At 40.5% G+C, this 20,510-nt stretch overlaps 1 protein-coding gene across 2 annotated transcripts; it reads right to left on the reverse strand.

The window, feature by feature from the left end:
• Positions 1 to 1,721: 1,721 nt before the first annotated feature.
• On the reverse strand, positions 1,722 to 20,021 carry AMZ2 (archaelysin family metallopeptidase 2). 2 transcript variants are annotated; one of them, XM_063293467.1, is made up of 8 exons: positions 19,965 to 20,016; positions 12,613 to 12,750; positions 11,913 to 12,195; positions 11,052 to 11,225; positions 9,947 to 10,075; positions 7,347 to 7,510; positions 5,431 to 5,607; positions 1,722 to 2,530 (listed from the first exon to the last, which is right to left on the reverse strand). In XM_063293467.1, the coding sequence occupies exons 3-8, from the start codon at positions 12,193 to 12,195 to the stop codon at positions 2,384 to 2,386; spliced, it is 1,074 nt and encodes a 357-aa protein (XP_063149537.1). In that variant the 5' UTR covers positions 12,613 to 12,750; positions 19,965 to 20,016; the 3' UTR covers positions 1,722 to 2,383. The 2 variants fall into 2 exon arrangements, with proteins under 2 accessions (XP_063149537.1, XP_063149536.1); XM_063293466.1 differs by lacking the exon at positions 12,613 to 12,750 and having other exon boundaries at positions 19,965 to 20,021.
• Between the last annotated feature and the right edge of the window lie 489 nt (positions 20,022 to 20,510).

Here is a 20,510-nt window from a genome sequence, read left to right on the forward strand (position 1 = left end):
CCTCCTGCAGGTGCGGTCACTACAGATGATTGGTCAACACAACTAGCTGACTCTTGGCCAATGATTCAAAATGCATTGGCTGATGCTCAAGCGGATTATAAATTGTATGCTGATCGGAAGCGAGCCCCCCAACCTGCATTCCAAGTTGGGGACTCAGTGTACCTTTCTACCAAGTTTATCAAGTCATCACAACCTTCCAAGAAACTTGCACCTAAGTTTGTGGGCCCTTTCCCAATTGTAGCTCAGATCAACCCTGTGACTTTTAAACTTGATTTGCCTCATAACCTGAAACGCTTACACCCTGTTTTTCATTGCAGCTTACTCAAACCGACTATTCCTTCTGATCGTTGGCATCGGCAACCTCCACCTCCCACCCCCATCATGATTGATGGTCAGCAACACTTTGAAGTTAAAGAAATTTTAGACTCTAGACGCCTTCGCAATACTTTGCAATATTTAGTTCGTTGGAAGCATTTCCCTCATCCTGAGTGGGTCGCTGCATCAGATGTGGCTTCCCCGGTTTTAGTGGCCCGTTTCCACTCCGCTTATCCCTCGAAACCAGGTCCCTAGGGGTATTTTTGGAGGGCAGTATGTCATGTGCGCCGTTTCAATGTATTCGATGCATCGTAACGTTTCGCATGTCATTAATTGGATGCGTGTTGCATTTGTCTAGGGAGGATGGGAACGATTATATTTTGGCTTTGCTTTGGAATGTGTTTGTGTTATCTACTGCGCTCAAGGTTACTTTCCCAGGCTAGCAACTCTGACGATTGCTAGCACCTGTGCCGGGCGGGGCTGTTATGAGGGAGGCGGGATACGTTTGAAGCAAGGGTTTAAGTTTGTATTTGGCGCGCTTTTGCTCATTCTCAGCTTTCTCTGTAATTGCTTTTAGTACTCTAATAAATCAGATCTCATTTAGCATCCTCTTGTGAGTCTGAGTATTTGGGGCTGGGGCAATCATTACAGATCTGCAAGCCATAAGTAGGGTTGCTCTCCGGGTGGAATGCCATAAAAAGAACCTGGAATTGTGGAGGGGGGCAGCTGGGCTGATTTTCTTAAGAAGGAAGCTCTGTGCATATCTTGGGAACATGTAACTGCTCTGGTTTATTTTGAAGTGGGATAAGGGTTGAAGAATGTTTATTTGGTTTGCTTTAAGGATTTGACTGATGTTATTTGCCTTTAAAGATTTGGATTTACTTCTTTTGGATTGGCTTTGTTTTTTGTGTTTATTAAGATTTTGGGTTAATTAAGATTGGGATTATTAAAATTGTTTTATCATTAACTATAATAGCTGACAACCTATGTGCCTTTCAGTTTGATTTTTATTATAGTAGACAGAATGTATAGAATAGTGGTAGGAAGGGAATAATTAAATATGTTTTATCTTTTGGAGGGGACAAAGATGTTTAGGAGGTTTATACAATTTTTTTAATTTAATATAAGGGGGCAGAGTAACTGTACTTAGTGATTTTTATTATGCGTTAAAGGGGAATGATTTATAGAAATAATGTGGTGTTTTGGTTTAATATAGAGTAAGAGTTTGATTATGGAAACTTTGTATATCCTTGCTGTTAAAAGTTGGAAGCCGCATCTTCTTGTAAATTTAAAAACATTTTTCTTCGCTTGTGTTTCTGCATTTTTTGTTTTCGTTTTTGTAGTTTTTTGTTTTTATTGTAGTTTTTATTCTTTCTTTGAAACTTAATAAAATGTACTATAAAAAAAGACTACCTGAGCTGGGAAGTGTGTGTGTGTGTGAGAGAGAGAGAGAGAGAGAGAGAGAGATCAACTGACTGCAGGACCATACATGAGTACAAGTACTGGAGACTCTGATCTACCATCCAGTTTCATGCCTCCCAAAATTTGCCTGCACCTATTTTGGACTATTATGTGCATGAAGGGCTTATTGATACACACAACCCATTTGCTTCCACTCCACTTCTTGTTCCATGCAAATAAGCAAGATTTGTAGTTTGCTATGGAATACAAACATGACCATTGGCTGAACAGGCAGAGAAAATGCTCCTTAAAATTGTTGAAGCTTGTTCCAAAGTCATGTAAGTAAATATATTGCAGACAGAAAAAGTGCTCAAGTTGTCAATCAATATCTCAGCAAAACAACAAATTCAGATGTTTGACAGCGGTTCCATGAGCTATGACGTAGCTTAAATGTTTCAACATAAGAAATAAAGAATGTGTTATTAGACTGTGTTAGACATTCCAGAAGAAAGAGTGACTTAATAGAGACAAAAGAAAACATACAAAACCAACAAGTTAAATATTTACAATTAGCTTTTAACTTAAAATATATTTAATTCATCACCATACTTTAGCAGTGATTATACTATTATAGTAAGAGCATTCCCTTTGAACCTGCATATCAAACCTATTTCTGGAGGACATCTAAGCATTTGACAAGCAACTCATAACTTTCTGCAAATGCTTCCACTGGCTTTAGCAGTCCTCCTCTGGCCTCACTGCTGCGTCCTTCTTCTGTTCCATGAGCTTCATCCTCTATCCACCTCTGCAGTGCCTAGAAGAAATTAAAATACTAATTCGAAACTTTACTCAAAATGGGCACACACAGTAAGAAAACAGAACACATGGGCTAGTTGATTTGGCATAAAGTCAAATTTCTTTATCAATGACTTCTTCTTCACATATTGCAGACCAATTTTCTTTAGAGACACATTTTGTTTCCTTAATTTCATGAAGGTAAGAGAACAATGAACAAACCATAGCTGTATCATACACAGTAAACCAATACATACTGTACAAATGGATGGGTGTGGCAGATCTGTGGATTAATTGTTCTTAAAGGATGAAATCCTACCTCATAGGATGTTCTGAATGTGGAAATCAGAGGGTCTGCTGGCAGAAGCTCTGGCACCTGCACACAGAGGACAGGGGAAAAGAAAACAACAAGGCCTACAAGCTGAAGATGGTTCCTTCCCTCTCTCCATGAATCCCCACTGAATAAGAAAAAGGGCAAGAGCCCCTTGGAGGTATTTATGTGCAGACAAATGAACCCTGGCATCCAAAGCCCAAAGTGTCATGCTGATGGTACACAAGCATGGGTACACAAGGACAGCATGCTTTGGTACTATTAACTAATATATCAATGGAGGCAGTACTGGGAATGACAGCCACATGGACAGGGATCCACATGCTGAAGGACAAGGGGAAGGCAACAAGGAGAGGACCAGGGAAGAGCAGGATTGGCCAACAACATTTGGGCACCTGAGACAGAGAGCTCAAATGAACCCCTCATGCCCCGGCCAAAACTCTGGAAGTTTTGAAATGTGGAATCTGGCCACATTTCTGCTCTATTCCTCTGATGGTACTGCTCTTCTAACAACCTACCTAAAGGAGTACTAATAACTTAACCTTGTTTAAAAAATTTAAGTAACTTTCTAATATCTGAATGGGAAGCGGGGGAGGAAGGGCAGGAAGAGGTAAAGGCATTTCTATCGATTTGAATATTCGAAGTGGTGTTTTCTGCCCCTTCTTAGTTGCAAAGATGTGAATTGCTTCCTGGGCCAGCTCAGGCTCTGGTAAAACAGCTGCAAGGCTGACTAGCCTATACCATGTTGTTGTGGAGCATAAATGGGCTTTATTACTTTCAGTTTGGAGAAGCTACATTCTCCAAGAAGTATGACCAGTATACACAGAGCAACCAAAACATCTCCTCCTCTATCATTCTCCTCAACTGCAGTCAAGGAAACAGCAGGAAACCAGAAGCTCCCTGAGCATCTGGTGTTAATCACATGGGGCTCCTGGGGATGCCAAAGAGAGCTCCTCAGAGGTCCCCCCCCTCCCTCCTGAAAGGGCTGCTTATGCCCTTTCCACTCCTCTCCCATCTGCCTCTTCTTCTGCTTCCCACTACCCAGCACTCCACCGTACCTCTGCACCTAGAGCAGAGGGGATGTCCATCCACCTGCAGCAGACCCAAAGTGTTTATAAGGAGCCTGAGACGTTACACAGAAAAAAATTATGCCTATCTCTTTTAAAATGGTAAGGTTGATGCTGAACTTGCCTTTCCTCTGGATATCCCACCCCCAACACTCCAGAGCATCCAATATTTCCACAACTGGACTAGAGTTGAAAACCAAATTGCTTATAGGTTGAAGAACTTGTCAGAGGAATTGCATGTCCATACTCAACTGGACCTGTATATTTGGATCTAAGTAATGGTGGCTAAAACATTATGGTTGCTTGCCTCTAAACAATCCCTCTGCTTCATGGCAGAAGTTTAGAGGAACATTAAATACCATTTTGCCCTAGTATTATGCCATTAGTCACTTTGTTAATGTGGAACCACAGTAACATTGCCTGATTCACATCAACAGTAAGTACTTCAGGTTGATACAGAAAGAACCCTCCTGTGGCTCCTGCCCACACCCAGTAGTGCAGTATGGCATGCTTATAATTTGCACTTAATGGCCCTATGGCAAATAAAGCTCTTTATATGGTAAAGTTATCAGGAAATGTGGCAAAGCACCCTTGTTACCCAGATTTTTAAATATTCTTTTTACTGACAAATTTTTTAACAAGATAAAAACAATACAAATATTAGAAAAGAAACAAAGAAAATAAGAAAGAATAGTGAGAAAGAAAGAAAGAAAGAAAGAAAGAAAGAAAGAAAGAAAGAGAAAGAAAGAAAGAAAGAAAGAAAGAAAGAAAGAAAGAAAGAAAGAAAGAAAGAAAGAAAGAAAGGGCTTCTGATCTTTTGGACAGCGGTTATAAATGCATTTTTATTTTACCCTCTCTAAGGTTACATCATAATTTGCTTCTTTTCATAAGCTACCCTTTATAATCCTCAAACCCATAAATCACAAATTCATTATTCCTTTTCAGCAAAAAGTCAAAAAAGGGTTTCCAGTCACTGATCAATATAGTTACTGATCTTTCTCTAATCAAACCAGTTAATTTTGCCATCTCTGCTAGTTCTGTCATCTTCACCAACCATTCCTCCATTGTGGGTATTTCAGCGTCTTTCCATTTTTGTGCATATTACAGTCTTGCAGCAGTAATCATATATAGAAATAATCTCCCATGGCTCTTTTCTAATTGACAGTCCATTAATCCCAGCAAGAAAAGTTCTGGTTTCAGTTGAATGTTGATCTTTAAAATTATTTGTATCATTATATGCATTTGAACCCAGAAATTTCTGGCTTTTGTACAAGTCCACGCTGCCCAGCAGACTTTCCTGTTGGTTCTGCCAAGCTGAGCTTTTGACTCAGCCCCTAACTTTGCCTTGACCTCATCATTACCATCATCAGCATAGAATGGATACTGGCATGCAGTGGAGCAACATAATAAATCCCTCCTGCATAATCTGGATTTCTCATTTCTGCCAAAGCTGGAAAGAGCAGCATTAAAGGAGTTCCCAAGCTGCTGAAGGCTACAAGACTCCATCCTGAAGTGACATACCTTGTACCTTTCTACAATGCTGAACCCAAGTACAGATTGCAGCTTGCGCAAGCAAACAGGACAAAGGTCTAATGGGCGTCGGTCTGATTCCTCCAGATGATTAGATCCCTGCATAACACATTGTAACCACTGACAGTGATGGATCCCAAAGATGTGCCCAATCTCATGAGTCAAAGTCTGAAACACAGATATAGCCAAATCACCTAAGCCAACTTAAAACCACAATAGTTGTTCTGGATAAGGGCCTAACAGTCCCTGTAGCACCTCTAGCTCTTTTTCAAATCAAGGCGCACACTTTTGTTTCAGGATGTGGAATAATTTAGATGGCAAAATCATTTGAGAGAGGAAGATAATGATGACTGAATTCTTGCTCTGCCACAGAATATGAATAGAAGAGTTCAACTTAAACCAGCCTTCTTATTTTGTTTGACCATAATATCTATTGCTCATGGACTTGAATAATCGTAGCTGCAGGCCAGCATGTTTGGATCACAAGAGATCAGGAAAAGATAGAATTGGCCAGTGTGATACACTGGTGTTGGACTACAACTGGGAACAAGTTGTACAAGCCCAACTTCAGCCATAAAAATGCACTGGATGACTTTGGGTCAGTCACGCTCAGCCCAACCCCCTCACAGTGTTGCTATGGGGAAAAATGAAGGGAGATTCCCATGCAAAGCACCTTTAATCACCTAGAGAAAAGGTGAGTGATAAATTTAACAAATGAATAAATAAAATAAAAAATAATTTAGATTCTTTACCTTTAGACTCTTCAGTCAATATAAATATTAACCAATCCATTTTAATCTTTAAGAACAATACCTACTTCAGCACAATTGTATTTACATTATTCTAAGATACGAAAAGCAAAATAAAAACAGTAAGTCAGAACAGATCTCAAGCTTCAACTTCTACAAGCTCCCTCTAATCCATGAAGCCAATGACCTCCCTCTGCAAAAAAAAGGCTCCCCAAATTTCTCCATGATTTCAAACTGACATCCAAGTTGTCACATGAATTAATCTGTTTTTTGCCTAGAGTAATAATAATGAAGTAATTATTGGAGGTAATATTTTATTTCCTGAAAGAAGGGAGTGGTGGTGTTCACATCACATGCTTATCCTATGGTAACTTAATAATGTTGGACTCAACCTGATTTTCTGGGTTTGCATGGCATATTGACACACAGATTAACAACACAAGCTGGATCCTTACAACCGGCTAGGTTAAAATGTGGTTGACTAGGTTTGTGGTGCCGACACAGGCAATTGCTCTTTCCACACTATTTATTTGTATCATCTTGCAGCATCTAATAATCATTCTGCCAGAACAGTAGTAAAGAAGATAGGCTTTATATTGCTGCAGAGATGACAAGTGAGTGACCCTAGAAGACACTATAAATCACGAGTGAGGGAATGGCCAGTGTCTGTTTCAAGTCATTTCACTTTTAAATAAGGTGATGAAATAACTTGATTTTAATCATATTAACTTTATTCCTAGAGCAGGAGTAAAGGAGTCAGATTCCCTGCAGTGTGAATCTGGGAGATCTTCTCAAGAGATTCCCATTTAGCTTAAGAAAAGTAAACTGCAGGACTGCTACACTTCCAGTCTGGTCAAGCCCCCCAAGCTCCAGACCAGTGCTTACCAACCTCGGCAACTTTAAAATGTGTGGACTTCCACTCTCAGCGTGCTGACTGGGGAATTCTGGGAGTGGAAGTCCACACACTTGAAAGTTGCTGAGGTTGGGAAATACTGCTCTAAACCCAAGACCAAAATATTGAAACATTTTAATAGACTACTGTTCCTTTAATAAAAGTAGCTAAAACTGATTTACACAAACTAAAAAGAAGTGTGGATACTGAAACAGACATTTGGTTTCAATATAAATAATATAATGCTAGGAATTTAAAACACTCACTTTGCAGGATCTCAGAAGCAGTTTACTTGTGATCTCAGGAGTATAGTAACCATCACACACAGAACAGTCAGCTGCAGAAAGCTTTTTTGTTGTCTTTATTCTGCCTCTGTAGTTGGCACTGTAAAAATCACTGTCATATCTGGCAAAGCTGAAGATCCCCACCCCTTACCAAAGCAAAGGAGAATTCAAATTAAAATTGCACCAACAGCAAATTGCTATATTAAACATACATACATACATATTAAAAAGAGTACTTCTAGTATAGAAACCTTGCAGCCCACTGCAAAGCTTCTAGAAGAGTTATCACAAAACTGTAATTTTTAAAATGACAAGAGGAAGGAATTATTAAATATATTGGAGTAATCATATTCTATATTTAATTAATGACTATTTTAATTGCATTTAAATTCAATTTAATCTTTGTCGTACCCACTTTTTACTGTTCTTGGCATGATACCAAAGCTAAGCATGATCCTTGGCTTGGAAAAAAGATCAAATCTCTGTTCGAAAAGTTAGAAAAAATATTCCTTCTCTATTTCAAAGCAACAATCTCTTTGTCGCTAGAAGTGAAGTTGTTTCCTCTCACACCCCACCTGGACCAATTCAGCTGCAAAACTGTCCGCTTAGCAAGTGAGTTTAGAAAGGGCAGCAAAGCTCTAAATCCTCCCAAACACTTCTGCACTAGAGCTTAGCAGGAGCCCTTTTGAAAAGGCAGAACAGATAAAATGGGAGAGGAGAAATGGACCCCAAGTAAAGATTGAAAGGATCTTGATTACATCTCAGGTAATCAGATAATCGCCTCCTCTACATAACTGAAAAAGTTACTGGCATATTACAAGATAACTCTATCCCAACTCCCCAACATGCAGATAACCATTTCAGAGAGGAATGTGTTCTTTGTCAAGAAAATGAGGCTTGAGAAAACATACCACCTCTCCAATAGGTTCATGTTCCCTTCCAACATGTTTTATTTGCAAAAATTCAAAGCAAGATATCCAATGCCATACAGCATGCCCATCAACTGAATACAAATGCTTTACTCCAAGACTGCAAAATATAGACTCCTAGACTTCATTATAAAAAAGCTGCATGTGTACTTCCATTGCCCTCTTTTGGTCAGTGAAAGTATAACATAACTCACAGCAAGCATCTTGAAACCAGCAACTTCTTCCTCTGCACCACAGACTGTATATATTATCCTGATAGCCTCTATATATCCCTTCCTGCAAACCACTGAGCACCACGACCTGGATAGTTCATAAAGTTAATGCGCTGTACATAGTAATAGAACTGCAAAGGTCCTTGAGTTCAATTTCCTGAATCCCACAGAGTAACATATGGGCTACCCATGTCTGATGATTCCCAGCAAGGATGAAACTGGTAATTTGATGCCTCCTGGTGGTCAGTGTAACTGAAAATACAACACAGGATATGCATTGTGTAAAAATAGAGAGTTCCCCCCCACCCCATCCAAGGATGTGTTTATAAGGCTCGTAAAACCCTGTACATAAGGTCATGACAAAATATAACATCTGTATCTCTCTGCCTTGGGAGCTTAAGGGAATATGGATTGTCTATACCATTCTGATAAACTCTAGATAAATAATTCTTTGAATAGGTACAGACTAGATTTAGGGGGAGGGATTTCTGCAGAAAATCTAACTTGCTTGAAAGCCATTGAGTTTCTGGAACAGGAGGGAAAGTCCAATTTACCTAATCTACACACAATTATAGACTATGTGGACATCTCCAGCAATTGTCACATAAATTCAAGCCAATCCCACTCCTTAAATACTCCTGTGCCTCACAGATAGAGTGCCACTACTCATGAGGGTACCTGTCAGTTTTTATGTGAACCAAATGCTTCCACTCTGCAAAGACTGTGGAAGATGTTTCATACACTCATAGCTATATTGGAGCTGAATGAACTCTTCTAGCATTCTGAGGCTGGGCTTATGCATCACACTAACACCTAATGTGATTTACGTGTTTGTACTTTAGCATACTGGTAAATGTGTGAACCCCATCAAGGTTGATACATTACATGATCCATGTGCTTGCCACTGAAGGTCCTGTTTCTATGTGGAAGATCTCTTCCCAAGATGCTGAGCACTGGTATCAGGCCAATCACACAGGAATGAAGTGTGATGCCTGCATTTCCAAACTTCTTTCCTTCCTGCTAAATTCATCTCTGGCAAACTAAAAAAGTCTATGCATAAACCAATGTGCAATCAAGAAAACAGCATGGATGCATCCATGAAGCCACGAGAAAACAAGACTGCCTATAGACTTTACTTTTACTTTTTAGTAACGACATACTGTATAATATATGCAACACAACTCACTCTGATGCAGCCTGAATTTAAATATCCAGTATCCTGTTTCTACCTGCTCCTCTGCATTGATAAACAAAGAATGCAAGAATATTGTCATGTTCACTCAAGGTTCATTGAATGGCAAGTTCCAAAGATGCAACATTAATATAATGCAAAATGCATCTGAGTTAAAGGGAATCAGTTTGTGATGCCTAAAACAACAGGCCATCAGTCCTGCAGATAGTTGGCTTCTACTGAAAACTTGAAAGAAAGCTAGCCACATACCTTCCGTCAAGGAGGCTTGCCCAAAGACAAAATTCCAAGAGTCCTTCGGGTAAAGATCTATCATTGTTATTCCCACAATGCAAAAAGCATCTTTTGGCTTTTTCTTCTTTAAGTAATTCAAGAGGTGCCCTATATGAAAAACAGGTATCAGTCTCTCTCAACAGAAGGCAGTAATTGCATAATCAAGAACTGTAGCCATAGCAGGAATTCTGAAAATAAGAGAGATATTAAGATGACCTCTCCAATTTATATACCACAGAGGCAAGCACAGAGAAAATAAGGGCTATGAATTTAAACCTAACAATTTTTAACTTAGTTCCTTTAAAATTAATGTAAAATTAAACAACAAATCTATGCATGCTCCATTTTTATGATGCAGTATCTATCTACCATCTATGTAATAAAGCACCAGTAAAAGGAACCATCATACAGTATTTCAACAGCACACATTTTGCATTTGCAGATTTTGGTTTCAACTCTCAGCTCTTCAATTAAAAGGATCAGGTAAGAGATGAAATGAAAGATCTCTGCCTCAGTCCAGGAGGAAGTGGTATCTCTACTCAAAGAAGGAAAAATACACTAACTGCTAGGGCAGCTTAATAAGGCTCTTCACAGAATAGGGTGTAGCTCAGTGTATGTACACAAAGCAAATGTTTTTTATACAGATAATCCAAGGTTCAATTCCAGGCATCTCCAAGTAGGCCTGGAGACAACCTTGCTTAAAACCCTGGAGAGCTACTGCTATTCTGCATTGATAGCCCTAGACTAGATAGATCAGTAATCTAACTTAGTACAATAAAGATTCCTATGTTCTATGTATATTCAGGCATTGCTGTTTGCCAACAGTTCTCTTATTTCTGCACAATTAAGATTCATACCCTAAAGTTTTGATTCTGAAGGCTTAAAAACATGAAATCATAGGATTCTGAAAGATAATACCTTTGGGATTTTTAAAATTTGACTTTTGATTACAATCAGTTACTAAAGACCCACAAATGTCAATATCTCAACATTACTTAAATACACCTGAGATTCACAGTCCAGTTGATCAAAACTAAATCACAAGAATGAACCAGTCTATCACTGTTTTGTCTATTCCTCATACCTGCATGAATTTGCAGATTGTGTGTGTATTCATTGATTCGAAAATCACAACCTGTATGTGAAACTGGCATCGGGTCTAGGATTCTTACAGTCAGGCCATAGTAAAATGCTTCACAGTAATCTCTCAGCCATTTCAAGTAGACATCCGTGCTAACTTTGGAATCTCCAAAAGAACCTTAAAAAGTAGGTCCAGAAAACATTAGTTCATAGCAGACTTTTCCTTCCACTATGTATAGGCAAATTCATCATACAATACTACAATAAAATATGAGCTTTACTTTGCAATTGTCTGGCTATACAAATCTGAGTAGGAACAATTAGCTTATTTTAAAAGACTAGAGAAAAAGCCCCGCCAAAGATCATTTAATGAACAAGGGTAGCATTGCAATTTAAAGAACAGTTACCATGATCCAGGGAAATGGAGGATCTAAGCTTTAATTACATGCCCACTTGGGAATTAATTTTACTACTCAAAAACAGATTCTTTTGAATTTAAGCATGCACTGAGTTATGTTTTATCATCTTTGTTACTTGATTTCCATTAGATAGAATATAATTCTGACCTCCTGCATGTTGTGGTATGAAGAGTCAGACTGCCTTGCCAACTTTCTCAAATAGAAGACAGAAACTCGTCCACCACTATCAACTATTGCCCACCCTCAGGAACTGTAGAAGTGTGTAGGATACTTTAGCTCATGCTGTCAGTTCAGAGAAAATGATCCCAAAAAACTGACCCTATAATATCCAGGCTTTGATGACAGTTATGCAAGTAATGAAAGCAGAAAGCTTGAAAGCTGCATGCTTAATTAATTGCTAGTTAATAGCTCAATAAACACTTGCATGGTTGCTTCTTTAATATTACCAATAGGCTGGATGTAAATCTGACTCTTCTGTGGGGTTGGCAAATTTCTGCAAGGGTCATGATAAAACTGTGAAAAATCCTGGATGGGTTCTGGATGTGAAGAGATCCAGTCTGATTCAGAATGCAGAGTTATAGGCTTAAAAAGAACACTGTCTGGTTGAAATGCTTCATTTAGCAGAAGCTTCTCCTTAGGATCAAACTTCTCATAAAGCTTCAAAAGCTGTCTGTCCTTGGAGATCAGGGCTGCTTTCAATGCCTCCTCAGAATGTTTAATTACCTTCATCTAATAATAAGAAACAAAGATGAATACTGGTTATGAAATCTGGCTCTTACAGGCACGCTCTTTTATTTTAAACAGTTCCTCTTCAACTTCCACACCACAAGTTAAGCCTTGCAAATTCCTATTATTCTTATTGCAAGGAGATAAGTAACAAGCCAAGCCCTGGACACGCAGCATAGCTTGTTGCTTATTCAGCAGGGATCACGTCCTACACATGCAACAGTCACTTCTCCATTCTCTTCCTATTTCTGTACCCAACTATTATTTCACAACCAACTTCTGCTTTCCAACAAGATCACCATGGGAAAGGTTTGCTGCAAGCTGTCATCAGTCCAGTTCCTGGATTAGATCATTGATCACTTGATCACAACTTTTTAAAAATCCAGTAATTGTTATGCTGGTTTGAGGCTTATTGTCTACCAGGATCTAGATGATTCTCATACAAGGCATAATTCATAACAACTTTAATCTCTGTGGTTCATATGATTTATTGTATGATTTGATTCCATGATTCATTGAATCCAACATTCTCCCTTCAGTTATGCTCATCTGGAACATCTGAAAACATTAAGCAGCACAAAGAATTAATGGAGCAGTTTTCCATTTTCTGTCATTAGTGGACAGATCACGTATTCTTTATTTGTATTTAAAATGGTGTGGTTACATTGGGAAGTGGCTGCTATGGAGACTTGTATTCTTTTTAAGATCGCATCTTGCCATCTTTTGCTCAACTCATATCTCAAAGTACAACATTATTTGTTAGATTTTATCCCATCTTTCGTACAAGAGCTCAAGGTGGCATACACAGAAGCCTTTCCTCCTACTTTTCCCCACAACTCTGTAGGGTAGGCTGGGCTAAGAGAGCGAGAAAGTGGCCTAAAGTCACCCAGTGAGTTTCCATTGCTAAAGGTGGGCTTGAACCTGGTGCCAGTCCAACTCCTTCACACTGGCTTTTAAGCCATTCTCAATGGGCATTTTATTTTTTGTTTTTAAAAATTATGTTTGCCACATTCCATTTGCTATTCATAATGAAGAGGAAATAGCCCCAACACTAAACTTGGTGTGGGCCCTCTTTTAGTTTCCTAGGCTATCAAGCTTGATAGAGCCAGTTTGGTCTAGTGGTTAAGACACCAGGCTAGAAATCGGGAGACTGAGAATTCTAGTCCCGCCTTGGGCACGAAAGCCATCTGGGTGACTTTGGGCCAGTCACTCTCTCTCAGCCCAACTCACCTCACAGGGTTGTTGTTGTGGAGAAAATAGGAGGAGGAAGGAGTAATAGGTACGTTCGCCGCATTGAGTTATTTATAAAAATAATAAAGGCGGGATAGAAAATTAAATAAATAAACAAACTCAACACCTGGTCACTTCATAGACATGTCCATTTGGTTTTCTTGGCAGCAATACAGAAGTGGTTTGCCGTTGCCCTCTTCTGAGACATTTCTTCAGCTCCCCAATCTAGCCTATACCCCTAGTACTCTCAGGAGGTTTCCCGTTCAAGGGCTGACCTGGCTCAACCCTGCTTAGTTTACAAGCTTAAACCAGCCTGGTATGGCCACCTGCTGAGATCCTTATCTCAAAATCCCATTTACTTTCAATGATTTCTCCAGATAACTTCTATATAAAAATAGGTCTGGGAATAAAGCCTCATATCCATGCTTCATCAGCAAAGAAAATAGGGTTATTCGTAGCCCAGAAATTCAATCCTGTCTTACTTAACCCTCAGCAACTCTCTGATATAAGAATCCCTATTTTTTTCTGACACTCACTTCTATGTGAGTGAAGCAATAGCGACTGCCTAAAATGTTCCCCAACGAAAAGACACAGTTGCTGTTTGTGTCCCTCACTGCTCTGCCCACAGTTTTTGTCAGTATGCAGAAAGTGACTGCTAGATTGCCTAGTGCCTTATCAGGGCATCGTACCGATGTATCATTGTGGGTTTTGTATTATTGGTTTTGTTTTTTATTCTGTTTTCATCCTGTTTTAACTGTCAGCTGCCCAGAGTCATTTATATGAGATGGGTGGCCATATAAGAAACGTCATCTGTGCTTACCCTTAATGTGCTTATACAGAATAGCATAAGCATGCTTGGGATAAAGATGGCTTGGTTATGCTAGTGGTATGTTGGCCAAAATGCACCACAGCTGACTGCTTAACACAACAACGCCCAGTATAAGAAGATAGATTAATCTTACAACAAAATGAGTGGGAAGCGGATGCTGAAGCTGCTTTGTGCAGAAGGAAAGAAATTAAGTTAAAGAGTGACACAGAAGTGTGTGGGATTATGTTCACAGGAAGTTTGAAAAACAGTGATGAGGATGAGAAAAAATATAAGGTGTCTAAAAAGAAAAAGATAATTGCAAAGGATGTAGACAAAGAGAGCAAGGAACAGTTAAGATTAAAAGAAAAAAACATTTTAATAGAAATGAAGTATAATTCTGGAGGTCGGTAAAAAGGGCTAATTAAAAGCCTCCAGAACTAAAAATAAAAGTGATGAAGTGATTTGGGGTGAAATCAAAGAAAGAGAATGCTGGAAGAAGTAAAGTGCTTTAGAGATTGTGGGAATAATAGAGACATGTCACAGAGTGGAACTGACACAAATGCTATAAATATTAGTGCTCAAGAAAAAAAACGATGAAAAGAAAGTAATAAATGCTGTAAGAATGGTGAAAAATGGCAAGGCCGGTGTAACTGAATAAATGTTGTAAGAAGTAACAGTGATAAAAACTGGGAAGTGCAGTGTTACTTTATACAGGGCAAGAGTAAGCAGACCAGATTTTTGCTACTCAGCAGGTCACTGAGAAACCTGAATGTGAGAAAGGTTATTGTAGCTTTGTTGATTTAGAGAAAGGGTCTGTGTTAATAGTTTTAAATTATGGATTGTTTAGCATGAAGTTGGAGGTGAAGATTGGTCGCTGAATTCAATGAGGAATGTGTATAATGGAAGAAAAGCATACATGACAATAAATGGAATGCTTATCAAATAATTCTGTTGGCTAGAGACACGACTTTTACATCCAGACGGTACTTCGTTGCTGGATGAGAATCTGCGTGATTTGAGGCAATGTTAGATACACTGTACGATACAACCAGGAGTATGAATCTGATAATTCAAATATCAAAACCAAAACAGTTGTTTTTGACTTGGTAAACAAATTAGAAATTATACATAAATGGGGAAAAAAATAGAGCAAGAAGCTGAATTTGTGTCGTATGCTTACTTAAGATGGGGAAATGGATGGATATATTTGAAGATGTGCAGTTGTTGGTAGAAAAGTAGCAGATGGTATGTGGTCTGTTATGAGGAATAAAGAAGTGAAATAGCCTGTACACAAGAGCATGTTTCTGCTCACTTTGTTATATGGAAGTGAAAGTTGGACATTCCAGGAAAAACACAGAAGTTGAATGCAATAGGAATGGGCTACTTAAGAAGGGTGCGTGGTAAAATAGAGAGATATGGTCAAAAGCAATGTATGCTGAATGAATGACTGAATGCAAAAGTGAGTGGTTAGATGAAAGAAGTACATTGCAGTGGTTTGGTCATATTGCTAGAATAAATGAGGATCAAATCATGAAACAAGTACATGAAAGAATGAACAAGAGAATGAGAGAATTACGGGGAAGACTGAGAAAGCTGCAGTTAGATGGAATTGATGAGATCCTCAAGGAGAGGGAGAGGGAGAGGGAATGAGCATTTAAAAAACAGAAACACAAAGCAGTCAATAGGCATAGTGGATAGCTTGCAAAGACAGTAAGATCCAGAGAGGTCTCAGCACACTGTATTAGTTAAATTAGATTTAGCTCTCTTTCCTCTTCTTTGTCTTACCTCATGCCTTAATTTCTTGGTTTATAGAGTATTTCTTACTCTTTTTCTGAACTTTACATAACGTTTTTTATCCCAAGAGAGAATACCATGATGGATATGAATGCATGTATTTATATATTAATGAGACTCGAAAATAACGTTTTCCACTTTTCACTGCACATTAATGGAATCCACAAGCAACTTTCAACATGCTTGGAAAGCTGGAAGAATTATTGTAGTTTGTCCAATACTTGACAATCTCCAATGTAAGTAAATCTTCTTTTAAAAAATAACACACAGACATCATGCCCTATTCCAAACCTGCTTCTGAAAGTCCTATCAGTCTCAAAAGTTATCTGCCATGTGGCAACAGATCTGTGAGGAGACTGCTGTTCATATATACAAATCTAACATAGAGATTGTGCACAGAGATTGTCTTTGGGACCCAGATGAGATGCTTCTAATTTACCTGTTTCAAAATGTACTCTTCCTACAACACATTTCCCTAAATGTTTTAAAAGATTTGAAGGAGTAGCAAAGGTGTTTAGTAACTTCCTTTGTCAATAATTCTACAGAATGTATTTTTGCAATCCATACATACTGGATGGCAGGCAGAATTATAACATTTAATTAGCTATTTTTGGTACCTACTCATAAACACATAGCATGCACGAGTTTCTAAGAGATTATAATTTATTGGGAGCTGGTCTCAGTTTGCACATTTATATGTTTGCACATTCATAGTGGTGAGTTTGTTTTTACATTCATTTTCAGAAATTTCACTGGATTCTGGGAAAATTGAAAATTTAATTGGATAACCTAATAACCAAAAATATTGAATTTTTTTTTGGAGTTCCAGAAAGCAAAATAATAACAGACATTTGCTACAAGTATCTGTTTAGCATATTCCTGTGAATTAGGTTAGTATATTAAATCCTCTTAATTCCATAAGGAACTCATCATTAAGAGGGGGAACTTGAAGGGGCAGTGTAATATCGGCCCTGTTTTCCACCAATGGCCCAGCTGCACTCTCTCCTAGTACATGGTCAATCTGAAGCTTTGGTCACTGCTTGGAATAAGAGGGGGGCTGAGGCTTTAGATCAGATTGCACCTATGTGACCTCTCCCCTGTTGTGGATCCCGTCACTCCCCGTGGTTCACAGAGGAGCTAGTGGAGATGAAACAGGAGAAGAGACATCTAGAGCATCGCTGGCGTTCTGCAGGGGACAAACTTGACCAGACGTGGGATAGAGCTGCTATTAAGGCCTACCTTCTCTGCCCTTGTTACATCTGCAGATAGCCATCCTGTGACCCTGTTTTGGATGACATGTGCCCTCTTGGGTAGAGGGGGCTCGGGGAACCCTTTGCAGGGGTGTGCAGAAGAATTTGTTCAGCATCTGTCAAAGTCACTCAACTTTGCTCACAGTTGGACGCTGGCCTTGTTGCAGGTCCAGGGGAGATGCCTGGGAGGAGTCTTGCCCAATTATCTATGAATGACTCAAACCTGTTGGGCCTGATGAAGTGGACAGGGTCCTTAGGACTGTGAGCTCAACTACCTGCTCTTTAAATCCATGCTCCTCCTGGCTTGTTAAACCGAGCTGGGGGTGTAATGTGAGTGGGTTCTAGAAGTGGTGAATTCTTCCTTGAGTGAGGTGGTTTTTCCTTCACCTCTTAAGGAGGGCTTGGTTCATCACCTCAAGAAGCTATTGCTGGACCCCACTATACTGGACAATTTTTGTCCAGTATCTAACCTCCTCTTTTGGGGGAAGATGATTGAGAAGGTGGTTGTGCAGCAGCTTCAGAGGACCTTGAAGTGGATAATCTGGATCCTTTTCAGTCAGGATTCAGACCAGTTTATGGGACAGAATAATTTGCTTTTGGATGATCTCTGGTGTGGGCAGGATGGGGGTTGTGCATCCATTTATTATTATTTTTTTTTATTTAATTAAATTTTTATCACCGCCCATCTCCCCCCAACAGAGGGATGCCCTAGTCATCCATCCTTGACCTACTTGACCTCTTGGTGGCTTTTGATACCACTGACCATGGTATCCTTGTGGATTGACTCAGAGGATTGGGAGTGGGCTGCATGGTGTTGTGCTGGTTGACCACCTTTCTCCAGGGTCAATACCAGTCGGTGGTGATTGGGGAAGTGAGATCCTGCCCTCGGTCCCTACTGTGTGGGGTGCTGCAGGGGTCGGTGCTCTCTCCCCTTATTCAACATCTACATGAAGCTGCTGGGTACGCTCATCCATCATGGGGTGAGGTATCATCAGTACACTGATGATACCCAATTATACATCTCTGCCCCTGGTGAATTAAGTGATGCTGTGGACATCTTATCCCAGTGTCTGGAGGCTGTGACGGTCTGGATGGGAAACAACAGGCTTCAACTAAACCCTGGCAAGACTGAGTAGCTTTGGGTTTGGAGGCCTGTCAGTTCTAGGACTATGCCATCTTTGGTGCTGGATGGGGTTGCACTGCCCCAAACAGACCCCATGCGCAATCTGGGGGGTCCTCCTAGACTCATAACTCCTGCTTGAAGAGCAGGTGGCAGTCGGGTGGCTAGGAGGGCCTTTGCACAACTTCATATTGTGCACCAGTTGCGCCCATTCCTAGATCAACGGCTCTACTCACAATCACTCATGCCCTAGTCACCTCCTTGATTTTTGTAATGCACTCTACATGGGACTGCCCTTGAAGAGTATTCGGAACCTTCAACTGGTGCAAAATGCAGAGGCAGTTGTGTTTCTAGCAGTACACATTACACCTTTGTTCCGTGAGTTGCATTGGTTACCAGTTTGCTTCCGGGTCCACTTCAAGGTGCTAGTTTTGACCTTTAACCTGTGGCATGGCATGGGACCAGGTTATCTGAGGGACCGCCTCTTCCCGATTACATCTGTTAGTCCCACCAGATCCAGAAGAGAGGGCATGCTGTGGGTCCTGTTGGCTAGGGAGCTACATTTGTCAGGTCCTAGGCGGTGGGCTTTTTCTGCTGTGGCGCCTGCTTTATGGAATATCCTCCCCCCTGAAATAAGGTTGGTTTCATCACTTTTGACTTTCTGCAAACCTAGTTGTGCCATGAGGCCTGTGGACCCTAGGGAACCGGTGAATTATTGAGGTGGCTCCACTATTATAAACATCTCTTCACCCAATTTTTTCTTTTAGTTTGGTTTTTTTATAGTTTTTAATATTTAATAATAATAATAATAGTTTGATATTTATTAAATTTTTTTATCCTTGTTGTATGCCGCCCAGAGTCACTTGTTTGTGAGATGGGCGGCTATATAAATTTGACAAATAAATACATGCAGACATACAACATGGTGCTCCCAAAGCATCTCCCCAATCCTCAGATGCAATTTATGGATAATGGGGGATCACAAAGGAATTCAGCAGGTAAAGGCACCTCTAGTTGAGTGTGATTTCAGGTGAACACATGGACACATCCATGTAATTATCCTGGCAACACTATGAAAGTGATTTGCCACTGCCATATTGACAGCCCTGCAGTTCCTGGGGATCTTCCATGACAGGGCTAACTAGGTCTAACTCGGCATATTATTATGATTTTCCTGAAATCTCCCATTTTTACTAAGGTGCTACCATCTAAGAGGTAACCCCTCCAGTGTCACCACTCTGCTCTCACAGCTGTCTTAAACCCCAGTGTTACATATATTGGTCAATTTGCTGTAGTGATTTAATATAGAAGCACCATAATATACTGCAAGGCGTACAACTTGATCTTCAGCGTACGATCACATCCCGGAAGACGGCGAGAGCAAACCTTAATCTGAAATGGCGCCCATCCCCCGCCTGCCCGCAGCTGCCTCTGGTCTCCATCTCCCTGGAAGCAGACTCTCCTTCCCCCGCCTTGGCGCCGCCATCCCAAACTGCACGCGCCCCTCTCAAAGCACGGGGCTGCTGCCTCCTGCCGCCCCACGTATGCACGCACGCACCGGCCGGCCTACCGCTTCCATGTCTCCGTCGCTAGGCCACCGGTCCCGCCCCTCCACTGCAGCCTCAACGGAAGCGGGTCGTTTGTCGGCTTGAGAGGAGAGGAGAGGAGAGGCGAGGCGGGGCGGGGGAGGCCCGGGCTGGGTGGGTGTGCGCCTTACCTTCGCGGGTGTTTGTGCTTCCTCGTTGCCAGACCACCTACGAGGGCGGAAGCGGGCTCGCCTCCGGAGGGGCGCTGCCCACGCAGACTGTGGGGATGACTCATCGTCTGCGTTGTGTGCCGTAGCTGTGAAGGGAGCAAGCCGGCTAGGTGTTTAACGTTCCCATTTCTATTACCATTGCTGCCACTGTGACATTGGATGTGTCACTAGAGAATACGGCATGCCTGCTGAAGAATTTGTGATCCACAACAGAGCACGGTGGCTCTGTTGGCATGAAGGCTAACTGAAGGTTTAGTAAGTTAACGTAATTTTCTACGTTTTCATGACCTGAACCATAAACTAATCATGGAAGCTGGGTGTGCCCAATGGGCTATAATGTACTTCGCTGCTTCATAGTAT

This window comes from Candoia aspera, chromosome 2, assembly GCF_035149785.1.
Source record: "Candoia aspera isolate rCanAsp1 chromosome 2, rCanAsp1.hap2, whole genome shotgun sequence".
Classification (NCBI taxonomy): domain Eukaryota; kingdom Metazoa; phylum Chordata; class Lepidosauria; order Squamata; family Boidae; genus Candoia; species Candoia aspera.